The sequence below is a fragment of the Podarcis melisellensis genome, assembly GCF_964234715.1.
Source record: "Podarcis melisellensis genome assembly, chromosome: 13".
Classification (NCBI taxonomy): Eukaryota; Metazoa; Chordata; class Lepidosauria; order Squamata; family Lacertidae; genus Podarcis; species Podarcis melisellensis.
In genome coordinates, this window is record NC_138545.1 from 22,475,843 (window position 1) to 22,495,842 (window position 20,000).

A 20,000-nucleotide genomic window follows, 5' to 3' on the forward strand; every position below is an offset into this window, starting at 1 on the left:
CAGGGGTACCTTTACCTTTATTCATGGATACCTTATGCCTGCGTCTCCTTCTTATTGCACTATGAGCGGTCTCAACAAATGTTCCCTCATAAATCCACATTAAACAAGAGGATGTTGGTCAGGATATGGGGGGGGCACTTGAGAAGCATTAACTGCCTCAAAGCACCCCCTTTACCAGAGAGTTATGAGTTTGAACGCAAACTGTGAGACGCTTAGTAATATTGATCTGTGATGCATCAAGCTATAGGCACTGACAGACTCCATATGTATTCTGCCTGCTGACACCTACTGTCACCTGCTGAAGGAAGGACAACCGGGAGAGAGAAATTCTCTATGGAGGAAGTTCCCAGGTCTGTATGTAGCCACTGAGAAGGCCCTCTCCTGCTTTGTTACCAAGTGAACCTGTGAGGGTGGCAAGAACAAGAAAAGGACTTCCTCCAAAGATCTCAAAACCCGGGCTACTGAGGCCATTAACAGTGCACATATGGAGGCAAATAATGTGAATAAAAGCTGACTCTTTGAAATAAAAATTATTCAGTGCAAAAATATGGTTCAAAAGATTTACTGCAGAACTTTACTCTGAAGCAACTTGAAACAAATAAAGTTACATTCAGATAGTTGAATAATGTCTTATACTTGTCCAAGCGTAGCACACTTGGATTCCAATATATATATATTCGAGTGCTAAAATTCCAAGCTTTGTCTTTCCTCCATTCCAGTCTCCATTAGCCTGAGGTTCTTTTATTGGAAAGAGATAAGCAAATGGACTTGTAACACTAGAGGTTTCATGTGATTCTAAGCTAAACACCTTAGAGGTTCCATGTGATTCTAAGCTAAACAACTGCTACACTCTTCTCTCAGCTCTTCTTTAGGGTCAGTAGAAGTTTCCATGCTATGCTTCACAACCTAAATACAGACACATTACAGATTTATTTTCCATTTCAGTGTACAATTAAAATTTTTTATTCAACACAGGAGAAGGCAAAACAATGAAGGAAAGAAGATAACATAGCAGAACAAGCCAATTTTAACCCCTTGTCTGGTGATCACTCTTCATACATGCATGCTATGCACTCAAGTTCTTCAGGTCTTATTTCTTGTTAGATGTTCCCTTTCATTCAACTCAGGCCACAACACAATAATGTAGCATTTCGGTGCAAAGATGCAACCCAGTAGGCCAGCACCGGATGCTAAGATAGAAAAGATCTCCACAGCAACCATGTATTTTCCCTTGGTGCTGAGGTAGGTTGGAACAAAAGATACCCAAACACTGCAAAAGACCAACATGCTGAAAGTGATGAACTTGGCTTCATTGAAACTGTCAGGTAACTTCCTGGCAAAGAAAGCTACAGTGAAGCTGACAAGAGCCAGGAAGCCCATGTAGCTCAAGACAGAGCAAAACATAGTCACAGAGCCCTCATTACATTCCAGTACAATTTCTTTAGTAATTGAGTGCAAGTCGACATCTGGAAATGGTGGTGAAAATGCTAGCCACACAGTACAGATGCCTGCTTGGATAAAGGAACAAGACACCACAATGGCAATAGCCAGTCTCTTCCCCACCCACTTCCTCATCCTGGATCCTGGCTTGGTGGCCATGAAAGCCAAAACCACTGTTATGGTTTTTGCTAGCACACAAGAAACAGCCACTGAGAAGATAATGCCAAAAGCCGTCTGTCGGAGGAGGCACGCCACAATTTCAGGTTTTCCAATGAATAGCAATGCAGAAAGGAAGCAGAGCAGGAGAGAAATTAGCAGCATATAAGTGAGGTCTTTGTTGTTTGCTTTGACAATGGGTGTGTGTTGGTGCTTCAAAAATGTTCCCAGGACCAAAACTGTGAGCACACAAAAAGTAAAAGCAAAGCAGGCTAAACTGATGCCCAGAGGTTCCTCATAGGACAAAAAGGTTGTTTCCTTGGGGATACACATATCCTGATTATTATTTGGATATTTTTCTTCTGAGCATATATTACACTCGTTCACGTCTGAAAATGAAAATACGTGGTCTTAATCAGAGAAATGAACATGTCTACCTGAATTATGTTGCGGCCAAGGCCCCCAAGCCCTTTCCCAGTAAATAACTTTAAACGGACACATCATTTTAGTTTTAAGTTTTTGTGCAAAATTTAGGCCACAACTTTATTAAGTGGTATTATCCTAGGCATTGGCCAGGGACTATAACTGACTCCTGCCTCTCTGGTTGGCAGTCTGTAAGGGTAAACACCAAATGAGGGAGCAACATTGGTGAAGATGTATTGAAGCTCATTCCGGTGTTCCTGTGTTCCTGGCATGGCCCTAGCCCCTCAAGTAGACTTCAGATGAGATCCAGGACCCCCAGATTCCTTTATCAGAATACCCTATTTCTGGAGGGGCAGGTGATGGTCACACCTTCCTTCCCACTCTTCTGAGCATATATTACACTAGTTCATGTCTGAAAATGAAAATACGTGGTCTTAATCAGAGAAAGTGAACACATATTCTGTAGAAATCATGTCTACCTGAATTATGTTTTAATGGCTATTGTTTAATCTTTAAAGATGTTTGATTACGAAAGATTTCTGTCTTGTCTGGTGAATCCCTATCAAGTGGTGTTTGGAGTTTTAACTGACATCTGTGAAGAACATTGTGTGTTAGAATAATCTGTAAGCAAAATAATGCTAGGAGTTAAGGCTAAACTGATGCCCAGAATTTCCTCATAGGACAAAAATCTTTCTTGGGAATACACTTATTGTGATTATTGTTTTGTTAGCCTTCTTCTGGGCATTTTTTACAGTCATTCATGTCTGGGGGGGGGGGGGAGTCTGATTTTGAAAAAAACAACAATAAACATATTGAGCAGAAATCCTGTAATTTAATGGCTTTAAAAAACATGTTCTGATATTCATATTATAATATTTGTTGTATCCCTTTCAGACAACTGCAGTGCCTGGAAACCAGCAGTCAGATTGCCCATCCATAGCAGTAACTAATGGAGGAAGGACTGCTGGGAGGAGCACGCAATGGTGCATTTGCAGCAGCACAACTGGATGCCTTCAGCTGCCCCAGCTGCAACAAAACATGTCTCTTCCATATTGGTCGCTACAGTCACAGCAGGCACTGTAACCTTTAAACAGTTTGACTCCACTCCCAAAGGCACACTCCGCTATTGTCTCCCAAGACAGAGAAATGTTTGTATCACATTTCAAACATGCAAGAAAATTAATTCTGATATCACTCACTCCTCTGATTTTCAGCCTTTGCTCTGTATGGTATATGTATAATTCTTACCCTCCTGGACTGAAATCTCTCCTTCTGAGCATGGGATACAATCATAGCAGCAAAATGGCCTTCCCTCTTTCACTTTCTTCCTAGAGCCAGGATGGCATTGCTCAGTACATAAAGAAACAGGTCGAGACTAATCCACAAGTGAGATAAAATTGAGAATAATGAGATTAGAATATTTGGGGAATTTTTTCTTATTTTCCTAACCAACGCCTCCATCCAGTAACGTATGATCAATGCTACGAGCAAGTGTTCATTCCCTATATTTGCACAACTGTGGTACCACAGACTTTTAAGAAACCATCTACTTGAATGAATGGAGCTTGGTTGAATGTTAAATGACATTGATTGTGATTTCATGTATACTTAAACTAGTGTCAATATAATTAATTGTACTTCCCCCCTCCAAACAACCTCTAAATTAATACAGTGGTACCTCGGGTTACAGATGCTTCCAGTTCTGGCGTTTCAGGTTACAGACTCTGCTAACCCAGAAATAGTACCCCGGGTTAAGATCTTTGCTTCAGGGTGAGAACAGAAATTGTGCTCTGGCGGCACTGCGGCAGCAGGAGGCCCTATTAGCTAAAGTGGTACCTCAGGTTAAGAACAGTTTCAGGTTAAGAAAGGACCTCCAGAATGAATTAGGTTCTTAACCTGAGGTACCACTGTATAGACAAGAATACAGCAACCAAAAGAATCCTATTTTTCAATCCATTTATTGTGCTTCTTACAATTTTTTTATGTTGTATTTATTGGACATCCTCATTGTCTAATGAAATTGATTTCTGACATCAAGACAGATAGATAGTGGCCACTGAGGCTTACCTGGTTAAAATGGTTGGGCCATGTTATGGCATCCCCATTGATGGTCAACCATTGGTTGGGATCAACATTCCCAACCTTCACTCTATGAAATGATTGGTTTGGGGAAACAATCCAGTTGATTACATCAAATCCAGCCTTTAACATCCCATTCTGGTCAAAGGAAATCTTGTCCCCACCACTGTTGTTAAAGGAGACACTTCTGAGAAAGTGATGGAGCTCAATAAGAAAGGAAAAGGCAAAAGTTAAGAAAAGTCTGCAGTTGGATCTTCTGTATTAAGGTCTGATATTGTTTATGGTGTTGTATTCATTACAGATGTGCTGTGTGATTCAGGGACAGGAGAAATTATTAGCTGCAATTCCTAGAGATTTCAAAGTGATTTCCAAAATTCAGTATACAAACAAAATATTTTCATACCAGTACAAAGGCTGATAAAATATTTTTATTCACTTTCATATAGAAAGTTCTTGGACCATAAAGGAAAACCAGAGGTGGTAGTTAAAATACCCCTCATTTGTGTTTCGTTGGCAGTAGTAGCTTGCCCCCATTTGCCAGTGACACACCTACTGGGAAGCTAGCATTCTGGCTCCCCACATCTCTCAGGTGCTGCCCTCCACTCCACCACCACCCAAACTCAACGTGCTTGTACTCTGGGTTTACACAGTATGAGAAAGCTTACTTCTTATGCCACGTAATGTGGTTTTTGTTTGTTTTGTTTTTTAGAAAAGTGATTTCATAGGCATGCATGCTCATGTATATCCACTCCCAGAAAGGCTGTACTTGGGATCATAAATTAGTCAGATGCATTAAAGTCTTAATCAGATGGCAACCATAATGCACAATATAGAATAGAACTATCCAGTGTGGAACTCAACAGGTGTCTTTTTATTAGAAAAGATGTCAGCCCCAAACAGCATGGACAATAGTCTGGGTTGATGGGAACTGTAATTTAACAATATCTGGAGGACACTGTCCATTGGCTGGACCTGGCTGATTAAAAGGATCAAACAGTCAAATGGAGACCACTCAAGAAGATAAGGAAGGATAAGAAGAAGAGTTCCTAAAGCGATAACTGCATACCATTTCAATAACCTAAAGAACACTTAAAGATAGCCTACATAGATCAGGAACATAATAAAAATGCATACTGTTAATGTGCTCAAAATGAGAGAAGGATGGTGGTCTGGGATGGGACATGAAGGGAAATTGAAAATATGAGGATGGTCAGAGTTTGGGGAGACAGTTTTATTACAAATATTTGGGTCTATTGTAGCAGAGTTGTAGTGCTCTGCCATCTGACAATAATGAGCCTATTACCTGCCACAACTGATACTTCTGTCCTCTTCTGTCCTCCGTTGCTTGTAAGGACATATCTTGCAAAGCATAGACTACAGCATATAGAGCATTGTAGATGCTGTAGCTGTGGCCATTCATGCCCATCTCAAAGAATGGTGCTGGAAGGCTCTCCAGTTTCTCCTCCCCGGTGCATATATTCCCCTCCACAGCTACCACATTAGTGTTTGGGAATACACAGCCAAAGGCTTGTCGCCAGAAGTCCCTGATAAAACCATCTTCTTTTGCTCTGAAAGGATTTCGACTCTTAATAAATTGTTTGAAATTTGGTACATCATTAGAGTGAATTGTGAAGGAGAGGACACCATGGAATATTTCTGTTTCCCAGTCCCTTTGATAAAATTGTGAAGTGAGTTCCATTTGGGCTGTTGTTATCCACACTATACTTTTGGGTAGCTTTGGTGGATATTCTGCAAAATATGGAATCCATCTTAAAAACACCATGGAATTTGATTCACCATAAAACACAACTACATTGGTTGTACTGCTCATTACTGCATTATGTATTTCTGACCCATCTTCGAGCATTTTGTTCAGTTTAGAGACAGATCTTATCAAAGGGACTCTTTTTATGAAGTTAAAACAGACACCTCTCTGGGAAAACATTGGCAAAACAGCTTGTAACAATCTTTCACCACTATCATTATCTATTACAAGGAACCCAATCCATATCCATCTGAAATGAAGAAGCAAAGAGAGAATCCCTTTGTACTGAAGGGCTTCATGGGGTACCATCTGGTAAAAAGAAAGTCCTAGATTTCTATCGTTCATCAATGGGACAGAGCCATATATGAGCTGGAGAGAGATTGGGGGAGAAGAAAAAAGATAGTAAAAATAGAATGTATGGTGCATCTTAAAGGTTTCTAAACAATTAAGGTAGGTTAGAATCTAATGTTGTTCCCCTTTTGGAATCTAGTACTGTTCCCTTTTTCTGTCAGCAAAATGAGGAATGAGTTTTGGCTATTTCCCTCCTCCCTCCCCCCAGCAACCACCACTCCTTAAATCTTTTTTGAGAGCATTGAGTAATGTTCCAGAGAAGGAATCTGTGGCGTGTGGGGGTTACAGGGGGCAAGATGAATAGCCAAAAATGGACCCTCTGCATGTTCCACTGATGTATGCTTTTTGTTAATACAGGGTGGTACAATTGGAACTCCTATAATCACATTAGCAAGCTTTACAAGTAGAGCGGTACCTCAGGTTAAGTACTTAATTCATTCCGGAGGTCCGTACTTAACCTGAAACTGTTCTTAACCTGAAGCACCGCTAATGGGGCCTCCTCCTGCTGCTGCTGCTGCGCCGCCAGAGCACGATTTCTGTTCTCATCCTGAAGCAAAGTTCTTAACCTGAAGCACTATTTCTGGGTTAGCGGAGCATATGTAACCTGAAGCATATGTAACCTGAAGCGTATGCAACCCGAGGTACCACTGTAGAACGTAGGAGGACTTTTATTATTCTCATTCTCCATAGGGAGTGGTGACTGAAAGTGAATAAATTGAATTAAGGACATTGAGTGTACTAGGTACTTCATGTACAGTGATGCCTTGATTGTGAAACTTAATCCATTCCAGGAGTCCGTTTGACTCCTGGAGCTGTTCAAAAACCAAGGCTTGGCTTCCGATTGGCTGCAGGAGCTTCCTGCGCTCAATCAGAAGCCACATTGGATGTTCGGCTTCCAAAAAGACGTTCGCAAGCTGGAAAACTTACTTCTGGGTTTGTGGCATTCGGGAGCCAATTTGTTTGGGAGGCAAGCCATTTGAAAGCCAAGGTACCGCTGTACTGTTATTATTTTTCATTCTTCAATTGCTAAATCACACCTTTCTGAGAGCAAGGTTTTCAAAATAATTTGCAGTAATGAGTTTATATTCGGGAGCTAACTTCTGTCAAAGGTTTTTGTACAGTCTACATGAGAAATCATAACTCCAGCTATTTTGGAACTTAAGTAGCTGCCTCATACCAACTCAGACCATCTGCCCATCTATCTCCAGGACAGCAGTGGCTTTGCAGAATTTCAGACAGTCCTATGTGGAGATGCTGGGGATTGAACTTGGAGTCTTCTTCATGCAAAGTGGATGCTCTACCACTCACCTACAGCAATTCTCTTGCCCAAAAAAATCTTTTCATAGAAGAGTTTGTAAAAAATAATCACAATAAGGACAGTGAAGGCTCTTGATATTTTACTATAATTCCTATATTCTGTATTTCTACATAACATGCTATAGGTGCACAAAAGAATTATCCCAGGTTTCAGGCGAGGCTAATCTTCCTCTTGCTCATATCTGGGTGTACACATGCAATATCCCCTTTATTGCCTTTAAACTTTCCCTGTTGCTTGGATATCAGTTACCAAAGTTCAGAGCACTATAGCTTTGCTTCAAATTTTATTCAGCATTCACTTGGCAGCGTGGGGTCCCTTTTTATATAGGCTATTTTTATATAGTTCTGAACTGTATTTACACTTTTTCTGAATTATGAGTGAATCATAAAGTGTATTTTCTTTTGTTTTTCATCTCATCAGTTCACTCATTTTTAATTAAATATAATCCTACCAATAAAACAAAAGAAGCAGCAGTACTCAGAGCATAAAAAATTGGTACGAACAACAGCAGATTAGAATCCCATTTTTCCAGATTTCTAAAAATATGAAGCTTGACATGTTTGTAATCCAAAATGCATGCAAACCAGACTGATTGCAAACCAAGGTACCACTGTAATGTCTTGGCACAATAGAATAGGAAAAATGGTGGGACTAAGTATATGAGTGTTAAATTCCCAACACACACACACACAAGCGGGCAGAGCTGTCCTACCTGTGGAATTTTATAGTTATTCAAGAGAGTTCCCACATTAATGGAAATTTGGACATCCAGTCCTCCAACAACTGCTATTAGATTTTTCTGGCTGTCACATAGGTAGTTAGGGATGACTCTTTCCAGTGATGATAGAAGTCGCATTGTGGCATCATAAGTCTTCCTTGCATTGTTATAGCTGTCATAGATGTGGAAGCCCAATGTGAGATTGGGTAAAATCTGAGGGTTTTCGTTGATCTCTTTTACTGCAAATGCGAAAGCCAGGATATGCTGGTAATGCTTACTGACTGTGCTGGAATAAGAGTGTGATTCTGTATCAGAAGGATATTCCAAACTTAATTTAGTTATTGCTGCTGTGTTCTGGATCTCCTTTATCAATAATTAACCATTACAGTATTTATATATAATGTTTCTATGTTGGCCTACCTAAATATAAAGGCTGAAGTATAGGAGTGGTCACATTTAGAAGATCACATGCCCTATAATATTTCATCATTAGCTTTTTCTTTTTTTGAAAATACAAAATAAAACTAAAAGCATAGCCAAACAAAAGCAAGGGGTGAATATTCACCATAGGCTTAAGAAATCTCTGATAAACATGCTGGTGAACATAATGCTTTCTTTTCCCTTGAAATTTTATTTGCTGGCTTTTCTTTGCAGGGTTGTTCTTTATAGGGTTTCAAGATGCCCATATTGAGCCACCTGAGCTTGAGCTGCCTGAACAGTTTAAATCTGAAACGTGGACATTCTGGGAGCACGGCAGCGTGGGACCACAGAGGGAGGGCATTAAACTGGATCATAAGCATGTTCTGCTTAGTCACATTACCTGGCAACCTGGCATAGAATACCATTTTTTAATTCTTTGTTTTCCCTCTCCCAGGCTTAGGCAAGGCATCAGTAGCTGCTTTTCGGCTGCATTAGGTTTGGATCTGGTGTAACCTTATGCTGCTTTAATTTATACCAGTTTGCTTTACACCAGGTTCTTGCACATAGGATTGCTCCATTAGTTTTGAATTAGCATGCAAGTCTCCATAAAAGAAGTTTGGAATAAATAACCAATAGAGTAAAAAGGACTAAATAAGCCTCAAGCAAACTTTTTGAGAAGTCCAATTTTGTTAAGGAAGAAAATTTATTAAAAGAAGGAAAGCCAACAAACTGAGGTAAGAGTGGAGATGAACAGGAAGACACAAGTAGAGAGGAGAGTAACTATGGAGGGAAATGTGCCTTAGCTATCAATGGCAAATACAGATGTACAGTGGACCCTCCGGATACAAACTTAATTTGTTCTGGGGGTCCGTTCGAACCCCGAAAATTACATAAATAGAGGTGTACTCTGCGCATATGTGCAGCATGATTGAGCGCTTCTTTGCACATGGTAGAACCCAGAAGCATACACTTCCAGGTTTGCCGCAGCTGTAACCTGAAGATTACATATCCAAAGGGATATGTAAACAGAGGTATGACTGTATATACACACACCAACACACATACTCATATATTGTAATACATCTGTAGGTATATATAATATACCCACCCACTAACTCGGGGGTAGCCAATGTGCTGCCCTCCTCCAAATGCTTTTTGTACCACAACTCCCTAATACCTGCCCATTGTACATCCTGGCTGGGGCTGATAATAACTTCTAGTTCAGTTCAACAACATCTCATGGGCACAATATTGCCTACTGCTGCAGGAAGTGCAGTGATGTTTTCCCTACAGCCCAAGCCAAGCAGCCAGATTTCTAAGGCTGCAGCAATAGCACCCATTCACCCTGTGGCAATAGTTTGTTAAATAAAATAAGTGAATAAAATACATAGGAAGAAAAGTAAAAAGTCGGTAAGGCCATACACAAATTGTTCTCCCAGTTTTTGCCGGGGTTCTTCCATGAAGTGTATTTCACTGATGATGAATCCAGCGTGATAAGCAACCCCACCAATGATGACATCTCCTGGATGGTGAAATGTGTGAAGAGGAGGCTGTGGATAATAGATATTACATTGAACAATATGTGCCTTGCATGTCATGCAAGGAAACAGGACCAGCAGGAAAATGATTAAAATCACCATCCTCGGTACAAGGGCAAATCTCTATATAAAAACCTATATTTTCTTCTACAGTAGAAGCATTAAACTTTTGCCATTAAAACTGCCCGTGTTGAACATTTTGCATTTTTCTGAGAGGTCTGAAGCCTGGAATAACAAAGATCACCACTGTAGGCTTTGGCCTGTTCCCAATCCCTCTCTTTATCTCTGAATTGTACTAGGATATTTAGGATGGCCTTCACAGCCTTTGTTCTTTGTTTTCCTAGTGGCAACTGAAACTCCACAGGGGTTTGGTTGAACATAGTAACTAATTACTGTCCTTCTGACTAGGTAATTGTGTAGTTAATTGTTACATTAAAGGCAATTCTAAAGCAAAGGATTTAGAGTCCTTTTGGAATTAAGAAACATTTGCAGCACTTTTCTTCTTAGAAAAAAATGTGCCAGTAGCTCATAACCCTTGAGTACCCTCAGGGAAAAAAGGAATGGTTGTTTGTTATATTCTAAAGAAAGGTTTTCTCTCACACTTTAGCTACATATTAACATTCTCTGGAAAGCATGGAGGATTTTTTTAACAATATGACAAGCATTACACACCACCATCAAAAGTTTGGAGACAACATGACTCAGGACACTTTGAGAGTGAGATTGTTTTCTTTTTTTATAGAAATATTTATTAGGATTTTTAAAAGTATTACAATAAAAAAGAAAAAAGAAAAAGAAAATAACAAAAATAACAAAAATACAAAAATAAAAATACTTTAAAACACACATATTTTCCATTTACTACTTTTCCTTTAAGTTATTTCCCGGACCTCTTCATACCTCCCTTTTTTGTATTCCACTTCAAATTGTTGGTTCAGCACATCCTTACCCTTAGGTTTTTACCTGTTTATAACCTTTTTTTTCATATTCTCTTAAAGCATTACAGCTGGAAACCACTTAATTTCTATCCAACATCATTCTAACATTCATTAATTTTACAATATTTCTGTAGGTAGTCTTTAAATTTCTTCCAATCTTCTTCCACCGACTCTTCTCCCTGGTCTCGGATTCTGCCGGTCATTTCTACCAGTCCCATATAGTCCATCACCTTTGTCTGCCATTCTTCCAAAGTGGGTAGATCTTGTGTCTTCCAATACTTTGCAATAAGTATTCTTGCTGCTGTTGTGGCATACATAAAAAAAGTTCTGTCCTTCTTTAACACCAATTGGCCGACAATGCCCAGAAGGAAGGCCTCTGGTTTCGTCAGGAAGGTATATTTAAATACCTTTTTCATTTCATTATAGATCATTTCCCAGAAAGCCTTGATCCTTGGGCACGTCCACCAAAGGTGAAAGAATGTACCTTCAATTTCTTTACATTTCCAACATTTATTATCGGGCAAATGATAGATTTTTTGTGAGAGTGAGATTGTTTTCAGCTGAATTCTTAACATTCAAAAAGTATCTTACCGGGGGTGGGGTGGGCGGCAGCGGCAAAAATTACTGAAAAACAAACAAACAAAAAAATACAGTACAATGGAAGGATGGGATACAGACACAATCCTTTCCCCTTACAAATCTTAATTCAGTTTCCCAAATTAAAATTTCATATTAGACGAATGTGGAAGTCTGTCGGAAAATCTACATAGAGCAACTATAGAATTAAAAACTAAAAAGTATGATGAAGAGATGCAAATTCTTCAGGCCCTATTTCTTATTAGATGTTCCTTGTTGTTCAGCTCAGGTCTCAACAAGATAATGTAGCATTTAGGAGCAAAAATGCAAGCCAGAAGACCAGCACCAGAGGCTAAGATAGAGAAGATCTCCACAGCTACCATGTATTTTCCCTTGGTACTGAGGTAGGTTGGAACAAAAGATAGCCAAACACTGCAAAAGACCAGCATACTGAAAGTGATGAATTTTGCTTCATTGAAACTGTCAGGTAACTTCCTGGCAAAGAAGGCCACAGTGAAGCTGACGAGAGCCAGGAAGCCCATGTAGCCCAGGACACAGTAAAACATAGTCACAGATCCCTCATTACACTCTAGAACAACTTCCTTAGCCATTGAGTGCATATCAACATCTGGGAATGGGGGTGAGGATCCCAGCCACACAATACAGATGCCTGCTTGAATAAGAAAACAGGAAATAACAACGGAATTGGTCAGTCTCTTTCCCACCCACATCCTGATCCTGGATCCTGGTTTAGTAGCCATGAAAGCCAGAACCACTGTGATGGTTTTTGCCAACACACAAGAAACAGCTACTGAGAAGATGATGCCAAAAGCAGTTTGTCGAAGGAGACAGGTCGCCTTGTCACGTCGGCCAATAAATAACAATGCACAAAGAAAGCAGAGTAGGAGTGAGATGAGGAGAGTATAGGTGAGGTCTCGGTTGTTGGCTTTGACAAGGGCTGTGTTGTGGTGCTTCATAAATGTTCCCAGCACCAGAGCAGTGATCAAAGAAAAGTAAAGAGCAAAGCAAGCTAAGCTGATGCCCAAAGGTTCTTCATAAGACAAGAAGCTTATATCCTTGGGAATACACATGTCCTGGTTCTTGTTTGGATATTCTTCATCTGAACATTTATTACAGTCATTCATGTCTATAAAAGAAAACATGTAGCCTTAGTCTCAGCAACATGCTGAAATTGTTCTTTCCTGACAGAGCAATGTCAGTGTTTTTGTAGCTCTAAAGCTATGCTGAGCATCTCTTGACACTTCATACCACATTGTGACATTTATTTCAGTTAATACCTGGTCACAATATGATCTAATCTTAGGTCATGACCATAAAATATGTAAGAACCATATATTTGGTAATTGATACATTTTTATTGGTTCTTGTATTCTGTTTATTTTCCCCTTCTTCCTTCATTAATTAATTTTTGAGCATTTACGGATTGCGGCCATGCCAACAAGTCAATGGTGGTTGTTCTTCGTAGCCTTCTAAGGGTTACAAAAAAGTTCAGGCAGGGGAAAGAGAGTAGATGAGGTGGGGGAGGGAGAAGTAAATTAAATATATATAAATACACAGACAAACAGACATGTAGAAAATAAAATGATGAAAACGATGTGGTCCTGGATGATCACAGAGTGATCTCCTTATTTCACATCCATTGAAGGAAGTGAAATTCTTCGAAGGCTGAGCCTCTTAAGCTACGTTACAAAAGTTAAGTGTCCATTTCACAAATGCATGAACCAGAACAGCTAAGTTGGGGGGTGAGGGGAATCACAAGCTTCAATTTAAAAAAAGCAAACAAACAGGTAATGTGTTTGAAACCTCAATGTGTAGGTGATACCAAACACTACCTTTGAAAGTTTTCTTCTCTGCTAAGATATCACCAGAACTACCCATTATATAGATACACAGAAGGCACCATCATTTTTATTGACCAGATCTGTTTTTAATACCCTGATTCAAGTGATCTCATATATCAGGATACTTACCCTCCTGATCTGAGATCTTCCCTTCTGGACATGGGATGCAATCATAGCAGCAAAATGGCTTTCCCTCTTTCACTTTCTTCCTAAAACCTGGGTGGCACCTCTCAGTACATAATGAAAGAGGCTGGGACTAATCCATAAAAGAGAGAGCAGAAAAATAATGTTCAGAATAATGAGATTAGAATCCTTTCCTTTGTGTGAACATTTCATTTGTTACTAAAGTCATACCTCTTTTCAAGAGACTCCATCTCTGAATGGAGTCAGAAGCAGCTCATCCTATTTTACCACCTGAGGCAAAACAGGAATTGCTGCCTCATGGCCCCTCCACCATGTCCTGGCTCTCACACAAATTGATGGGAGCCAGGGTGCTCCTCAAAGTGTTGCTGATCATTTTCCTTCTGGGAGAGGTCAATTGACAAAATTGTGTGCAGGAATAACCCGAGTCTCCCAGAATTCAGTGGGAGCTGGGGTACACTTCAAAGTGTTGCTGTTCACTTAGCTTCCCTGTACAGGGGCTTGGAAGATGAGTGGCAAGCTTGGAAGATGAGTGGCAATACTACGCAAATGGCTAACAATTGGGACCTACCTGGTTAAACCAGTCATACCATGTAATAGCATTCGCATTGATACTGAACACTTGGTTGGCATCTACACTCCCAACTTTCACTCTGTGAAATGATTGGTTTGAAGAAACAATCCAGTTGATTATATCAAATCCAGCCACTAACTCCCCATTTTGGTCAAAAGAAATCTTGTCTCCTCCACTGTTGTTAAAGGACACACTTCTGAGAAAGTGATGGATCTAGTTTGAATAAGGAAAAGGCCAGAATTTAGAAGCGGACACAGCTGGGCCTTTCATAATAAAATTGAATGTTGGGTACAACATTCTGAGTGAGAAAATATTCATGATAAATGTGCTCACTCTTTAGGATTCAGAGATAGATTATACAGCTGCAATGCTCTGTCACTTGAGCCTATTACCTGCCCAAACTGTTGATTCTGATACTTCTGGCCTCCTCTGCCTTCCTTTGCTCTGAATTTAAATGAAGACTTGTTGCGTAAAGCATAGGCGACAGCATAGACAGCATTGTAGATGCTGTAGCTGTGGCCATTCATTCCCATCTCAAAGAATGGTGCTGGAAGGCTCTCCAGTTTCTCCTCCCCAGTGCAAATATCCCCTTCCACATCGTCCACATCTGGATCTGAGAATACACAACTAAATGTCTGTTGCCAGAAGTCCTTGATAAAACCATCTTCTTTTGTAATGGAAGGATTTCGGCTCTCAAGAAATGGTTTGAAATTGGGGACGTAACTAGAATGAATTGTGAAGGACAGGACACCATGGAATATTTCTGTTTCCCAATTCTTTTGGTAACCCAAGGAAGTGAGCTCCATTTCAGCTGTTGATATCCACACTAAGCCCTTTGGTAGGCTTGGTGGATTTCTTGAATAATAGGGAAGCCATCTCAAAAACACCATGGAATTAGATTCACCATAAAACACAACTACATTGGTTGTACTTTTCATTATTACATGGTGTATCCTTGTCCCATCTTCTAGCATTTCATCCAGTTCAGAGCCAGAAGTTAACATAGGGACTCTTATTTTAAAGTCAAAGCAGACACCTCTCAGGTTAAATACTGGCAAAACAGCTTGCAAAAATCTTTCACCATTTTCATTATCCATTACAAGGACCCCAATCCATGTCCACCTGAAATGCAGAAGCAAAGAAAGAATCCCTTTGTACTGAAGGGCTTCATGGGGTACCATCTGGTAGAAAGAAAGTCCTAGGTTTCTATCATTCAACAATGGGACAGAGCCATATGTGAGCTGAAGAGATGAAGAAGGCAATAATAATCAGATATATATTGTATATTGAAGGTTTTAAAACATATCCATGTAGGTTAGAAGCCAGTGTTGTTCCCTTTTCAGATGAAAGCCATATGTCAACAAGATAGGGAATTACATTTTGTTGATTCCCGCTCCCCTCAAGGGAGCAGTTATTTGTGGAGTATGGGGGCTAAAGGGGACAAGAGGATTTTTTTAAAAAAAATATATGTATCAGCTCATCTGTAAGCTCATTATGCAGCTACACTGGTTTCTTTAGGTGCCTCCCCCATTTCTTTCTCATTGGAATCATCTGCATTTGTGCCTTCTGTATTTCACCTTTAAGAAACTCCCATCCATCTTGGGCTCTCTTCTCTCTGAGTATTTCTGACCATGAGATCTCACCTAGTAGTTCTTTAAGCTTTTTTGAAATCAGCATTCTTACAATCCAGAGTGCATGTCCAACTACACATAGTTTTCCCTTGCCTCTGTGTTTTCCCTTAATTGGGTCTACCTGGATGTCCACATAAATAGTGAATGCTTATCTCCCTTAAACTCTCCTTGTTGCCTTGATATTAGTTACTCAAGTTCTGAGCACTTGTTTTTCTTTAAATTACATGCAGAGTTCACCTGGAAAGGTGTGGTTCTTCCATATATTGATGGTTTTTATGTAGTCCTATTTGCACTTAATTTTTTCCGCAATGGTGAATGTACTATGAAGAATATTTTCTTTTGCAGTTTAAGCCCTCTTTTAACCTCCTGAATTTAATACAATCGAAACAATAAAACAAAAGAAACAGCAGAACTGACAGCATCATAAAAACTCTATTAGCAACATCAGACTAAACTTCTTGTTTTTCAAGTTTGGCTCTGAGATGCATGGAAAAAATAAGTCTGTCTCTTTTTTTGCAAGGTACACATTAACGACTTTGAATCATAGAATATGAAATGCAGTATGTCTAAGAATATATGTGTTAACTCCCCATGTTACACCCACTCACCTACAGGCAGAGAGATTCCTACCTGTGGAACCTTATAGTTACTCAAGAGAGTTGCCACGTGAATGGAAATTTGGGCATCCAGTCCTCCAACAACTGCTATTAAATTTTTTTGCTTGTCACATAGGTAGTTAGGGATAAATCTTTCCAGTGCTGATAGAAGCAGCATTGTGGCATGATAAGTCCTCCTTGCGTTGTTATAACTGTCATAGATGTGGAAGCCCAGAGTGAGATTGGGTAAAATCAGAGAGTTTTCATTTATCTCCTTTACTGCAAAAGCCAAAGCCAGGATGTGTTGGTAATGCTTAGAGACTACACTGAAATGAAAGTGAGATTCTGTTTCAGAAAGTTATTCTACACTTAAAAACATAGCAATGTCACGGTCTTCTGTATCTACTTTTTTCAAAAAGCAAGTATTACAGCATTTATAACGTATATATATTTATAAAAAGATAAACAACACTAGTGTTCACATTGAAATTTCAACAACGGACAATTAGCATATTTTGACCAATAGATGTATCATGGTGTACAGTATGCAAAGAGACTGGATAAAAGTACAAAAAACTTTTCAACGTGTCAGTGAGCACCATTACTATTGGAATACTCAGAAATTATACATTTTAAATTAGGAGGGTGGTGAGGAGAATGACAACTTATCAAGAGTTATCATGGCTTGAAAATCTTTTGTTTAACAACCCAAAGAAAGCAGTATCCAAAATATACCGCCAGGCATTGCATTAGCAAAATTGGAAAAAAAAGCAGCAAATTTACTAAAAGAAAATTCTAGGAATGATTGTTTATGGGGGAAGCTCAGTATCTTTATTGTAGCTTCTCTACTGCAGGGAAATTGTTCAAAAGTGAAAGATATGGTATCAACCCCTGGTGATAATTTTAAATAGGATGAGTGAGATTTTTTCTATTGTACATGAATCTGTAAATCTGTTAATGGCTTTTGGAAGCTAAGATAGCAAGTTATTAATGTTATCTTAGAAGAAAGACTGAGGCTAGAACCTATAATATTCAGAATTGTAAAAGGAATACTGTTTAAAGATCAGGAGGATATTGCTCTTTATCTAAATGGAATTGGGGTGGGGTTTTTGTTGTTGTTGTTAGTCTATGCTTTCTTTATTTTTATGCTTTTATATTCTCTGTGTGCAATGACTGTAACTTATTTTATAAAGCTACCTTTTCTCACCAGACCCTCAACCCTTGCCTTAAACACTTTAGCTTTTTCCTACAACTCAACTCAAGACGCCAATGTTTCAAGGCTGTAGTTATCCCAGTGTCTGAAAAAGACAAGAAAAGCAAACACTTATTAAGACCTTACACAATTGGTTCCATCAGCACAGGCAGAGGTTCTTCTGTGAAAGGTAGTAAACTGGTGACGATGCCAGCATGATAAGCCACACCACCGATGATGAGGTCTCCTGACTGATGATATGTGTGAAGTGGAGAGTGTGGATAAACCATACTGCACTGAACAGTGTGAGCCTTGCATACCATGTGAGGAAACAGTGCCAGCAGCAAGAGCACTAAAACTACCATCCTCAATACAATACAAATCTTTCCTCTGCACATAAAGTCCCCCTGCTTTTATAGCACAATAACTGCAGCTTCTGTGGTTAAAACTTCATGATTTGAACCTTTTACATTTTCCTGATAAGCCTGAAGTGTGGAATATCCAAGATAAGAGCTGTGAACCTCCCCCTGTTCCCAGTCCTTCTCCCCAGCTCTGAATTGTATTGGGTATATTTATGACATCCTTCACAGTCTTTGCTCTTTGTTTTGGTAATGGCCATGCAAATTCCACAGAGGTTTGGATGACTATCAGAACTAATTACTGTCCTTTAATTGATAAGTCAATTGTTAAATTAAATGTAATTGTTGAGTTAAAATTGGAAAGTCCCTGTGCAAATGAACAAAGTTGTTTGTCTCATACTCTGGAAAGTTCTTTTGTGACACAGATTTTCTCTTTCAGTTAGGAAAGGAAGGGGCAAAAAAGTTTGAAATGAGAAAGACGACGCCACTATTTTCAAAACAACCACCACAACAATGTTTCCTGTTGGCATTAGCTCAGCCTCTCCTACATTGAAGTCATTATTCTCCCCCCACTCCTCACAATGGCTATTTTGTATTATATGATGTCCCCAATATGGCCATTTTGTGTTATACCATGTCAGCCATTTTGTGAATGGTGCCCACAGAACTTTTAAAAAAATTCCAATGTGTCAACTGGCTTCAAAAAGGTGGTGACAGCTGGAAAGGGAAAAGAAAAAATGTGGGGTCAGTAACCAGGCCCTGAAGCAACTATTAAGAGTCATGGTCAAGGAGGGCTCCCATATTTCAAAAAGTAAAAGCCAGGACACCCCAAAATTGTTGAGCTTGCTGAAGATCCAGGACAGACCTCTGCTTCCAGGAAATCCCCCTGAACGTCATTTCCACCTTTGAAATTCCTGTAATGTCCAGGATTGTGGTCAGATTGCCCTCTGACCTCCCACCAGCACATCCTGGGAAACTTCCAGTGCATCCCACATGATTGCTCCCAGCATTGTCAGCAAAACACTGAGACCTTGGGGTGGGAGGGAGGCTGTACTCACTACAAAGTAACTGGACTGATATTTCTCCTTTGAGTGTCTGGATATTTACAGTGATCAAAACAAAAACTCATGAGCCTGCTCTGACAAATTAGCAAGGCATATTGTGGGTAAAGCTGCTCTTGTTCATACTGAACCGCTCTTGATACAAGTCCTGTGTAGATATCTGGAGCAACATCTAATCATTTTGTGGGGGATCATTTTTCAGATGATGAAGCCTCTGGATGTGGACACAGTGCTTTGGTAGAGGATTGGCCTGTTACCTACATGCTTAAACATTTCCCTTCTTAGTTATTAGAAAGTGTAACCCTGTTGATTCTCCCAATTCACTCAATAACTTTTGATACCACAGACCATGGCATCCAACTGAATTGACTCCAAGATGCAGGAGTCGGGGATATTGTGTTTCCACTCCTAGCCACAGGGTCTGCTCATGTTTGAACAGTTGATTTCAACTTGCATCCATTCTTTATAATATATGCATGAAGTAAGGGTATAACACAGGATTCACAGGAATCACAAATGCCAGGCTCAATCAATGTGATTTGGAAAGATTAAACAGGACCACCCCCCTCCTGAAATTCAACATGAGAGAAAGTTGTACCTTCCAATTATAGAGTGCAAAATGGTTGATACTGGGGAAGGCACACTTTTAAGTACTTAGATCCCTGGCCATTTAGGACTTTATATGCTAGTACTAACACCATGAATTAAGCCCAATAGCTCATTGGCTGCCAATGCACTGCTTTCAGAACCAGTGACACATTATCCCATCAGGCTTCCCACTTACCAGCCTAGCAGATGCATTCTGTAATAATTGAGGTCTCTGGACCATCCTCAAGGTAGGTCCCACATAAGCACATTGCAG

General features: G+C 39.7%; 1 protein-coding gene across 1 annotated transcript; it reads right to left on the minus strand.

Moving 5' to 3' along the window:
* Positions 1 to 864: 864 nt before the first annotated feature.
* LOC309354753 (vomeronasal type-2 receptor 116-like) lies at positions 865 to 18,008 on the minus strand (the record flags this gene model as incomplete). Its single annotated transcript, XM_081885024.1, has 10 exons — positions 865 to 1,985; positions 3,268 to 3,394; positions 4,087 to 4,302; positions 5,402 to 6,232; positions 8,245 to 8,613; positions 11,971 to 12,869; positions 13,714 to 13,840; positions 14,297 to 14,512; positions 14,692 to 15,421; positions 17,866 to 18,008. 10 exons carry the CDS (start codon positions 18,006 to 18,008, stop codon positions 1,084 to 1,086), a joined length of 4,560 nt encoding a protein of 1,519 aa, XP_081741150.1. The 3' UTR covers positions 865 to 1,083.
* Between the last annotated feature and the right edge of the window lie 1,992 nt (positions 18,009 to 20,000).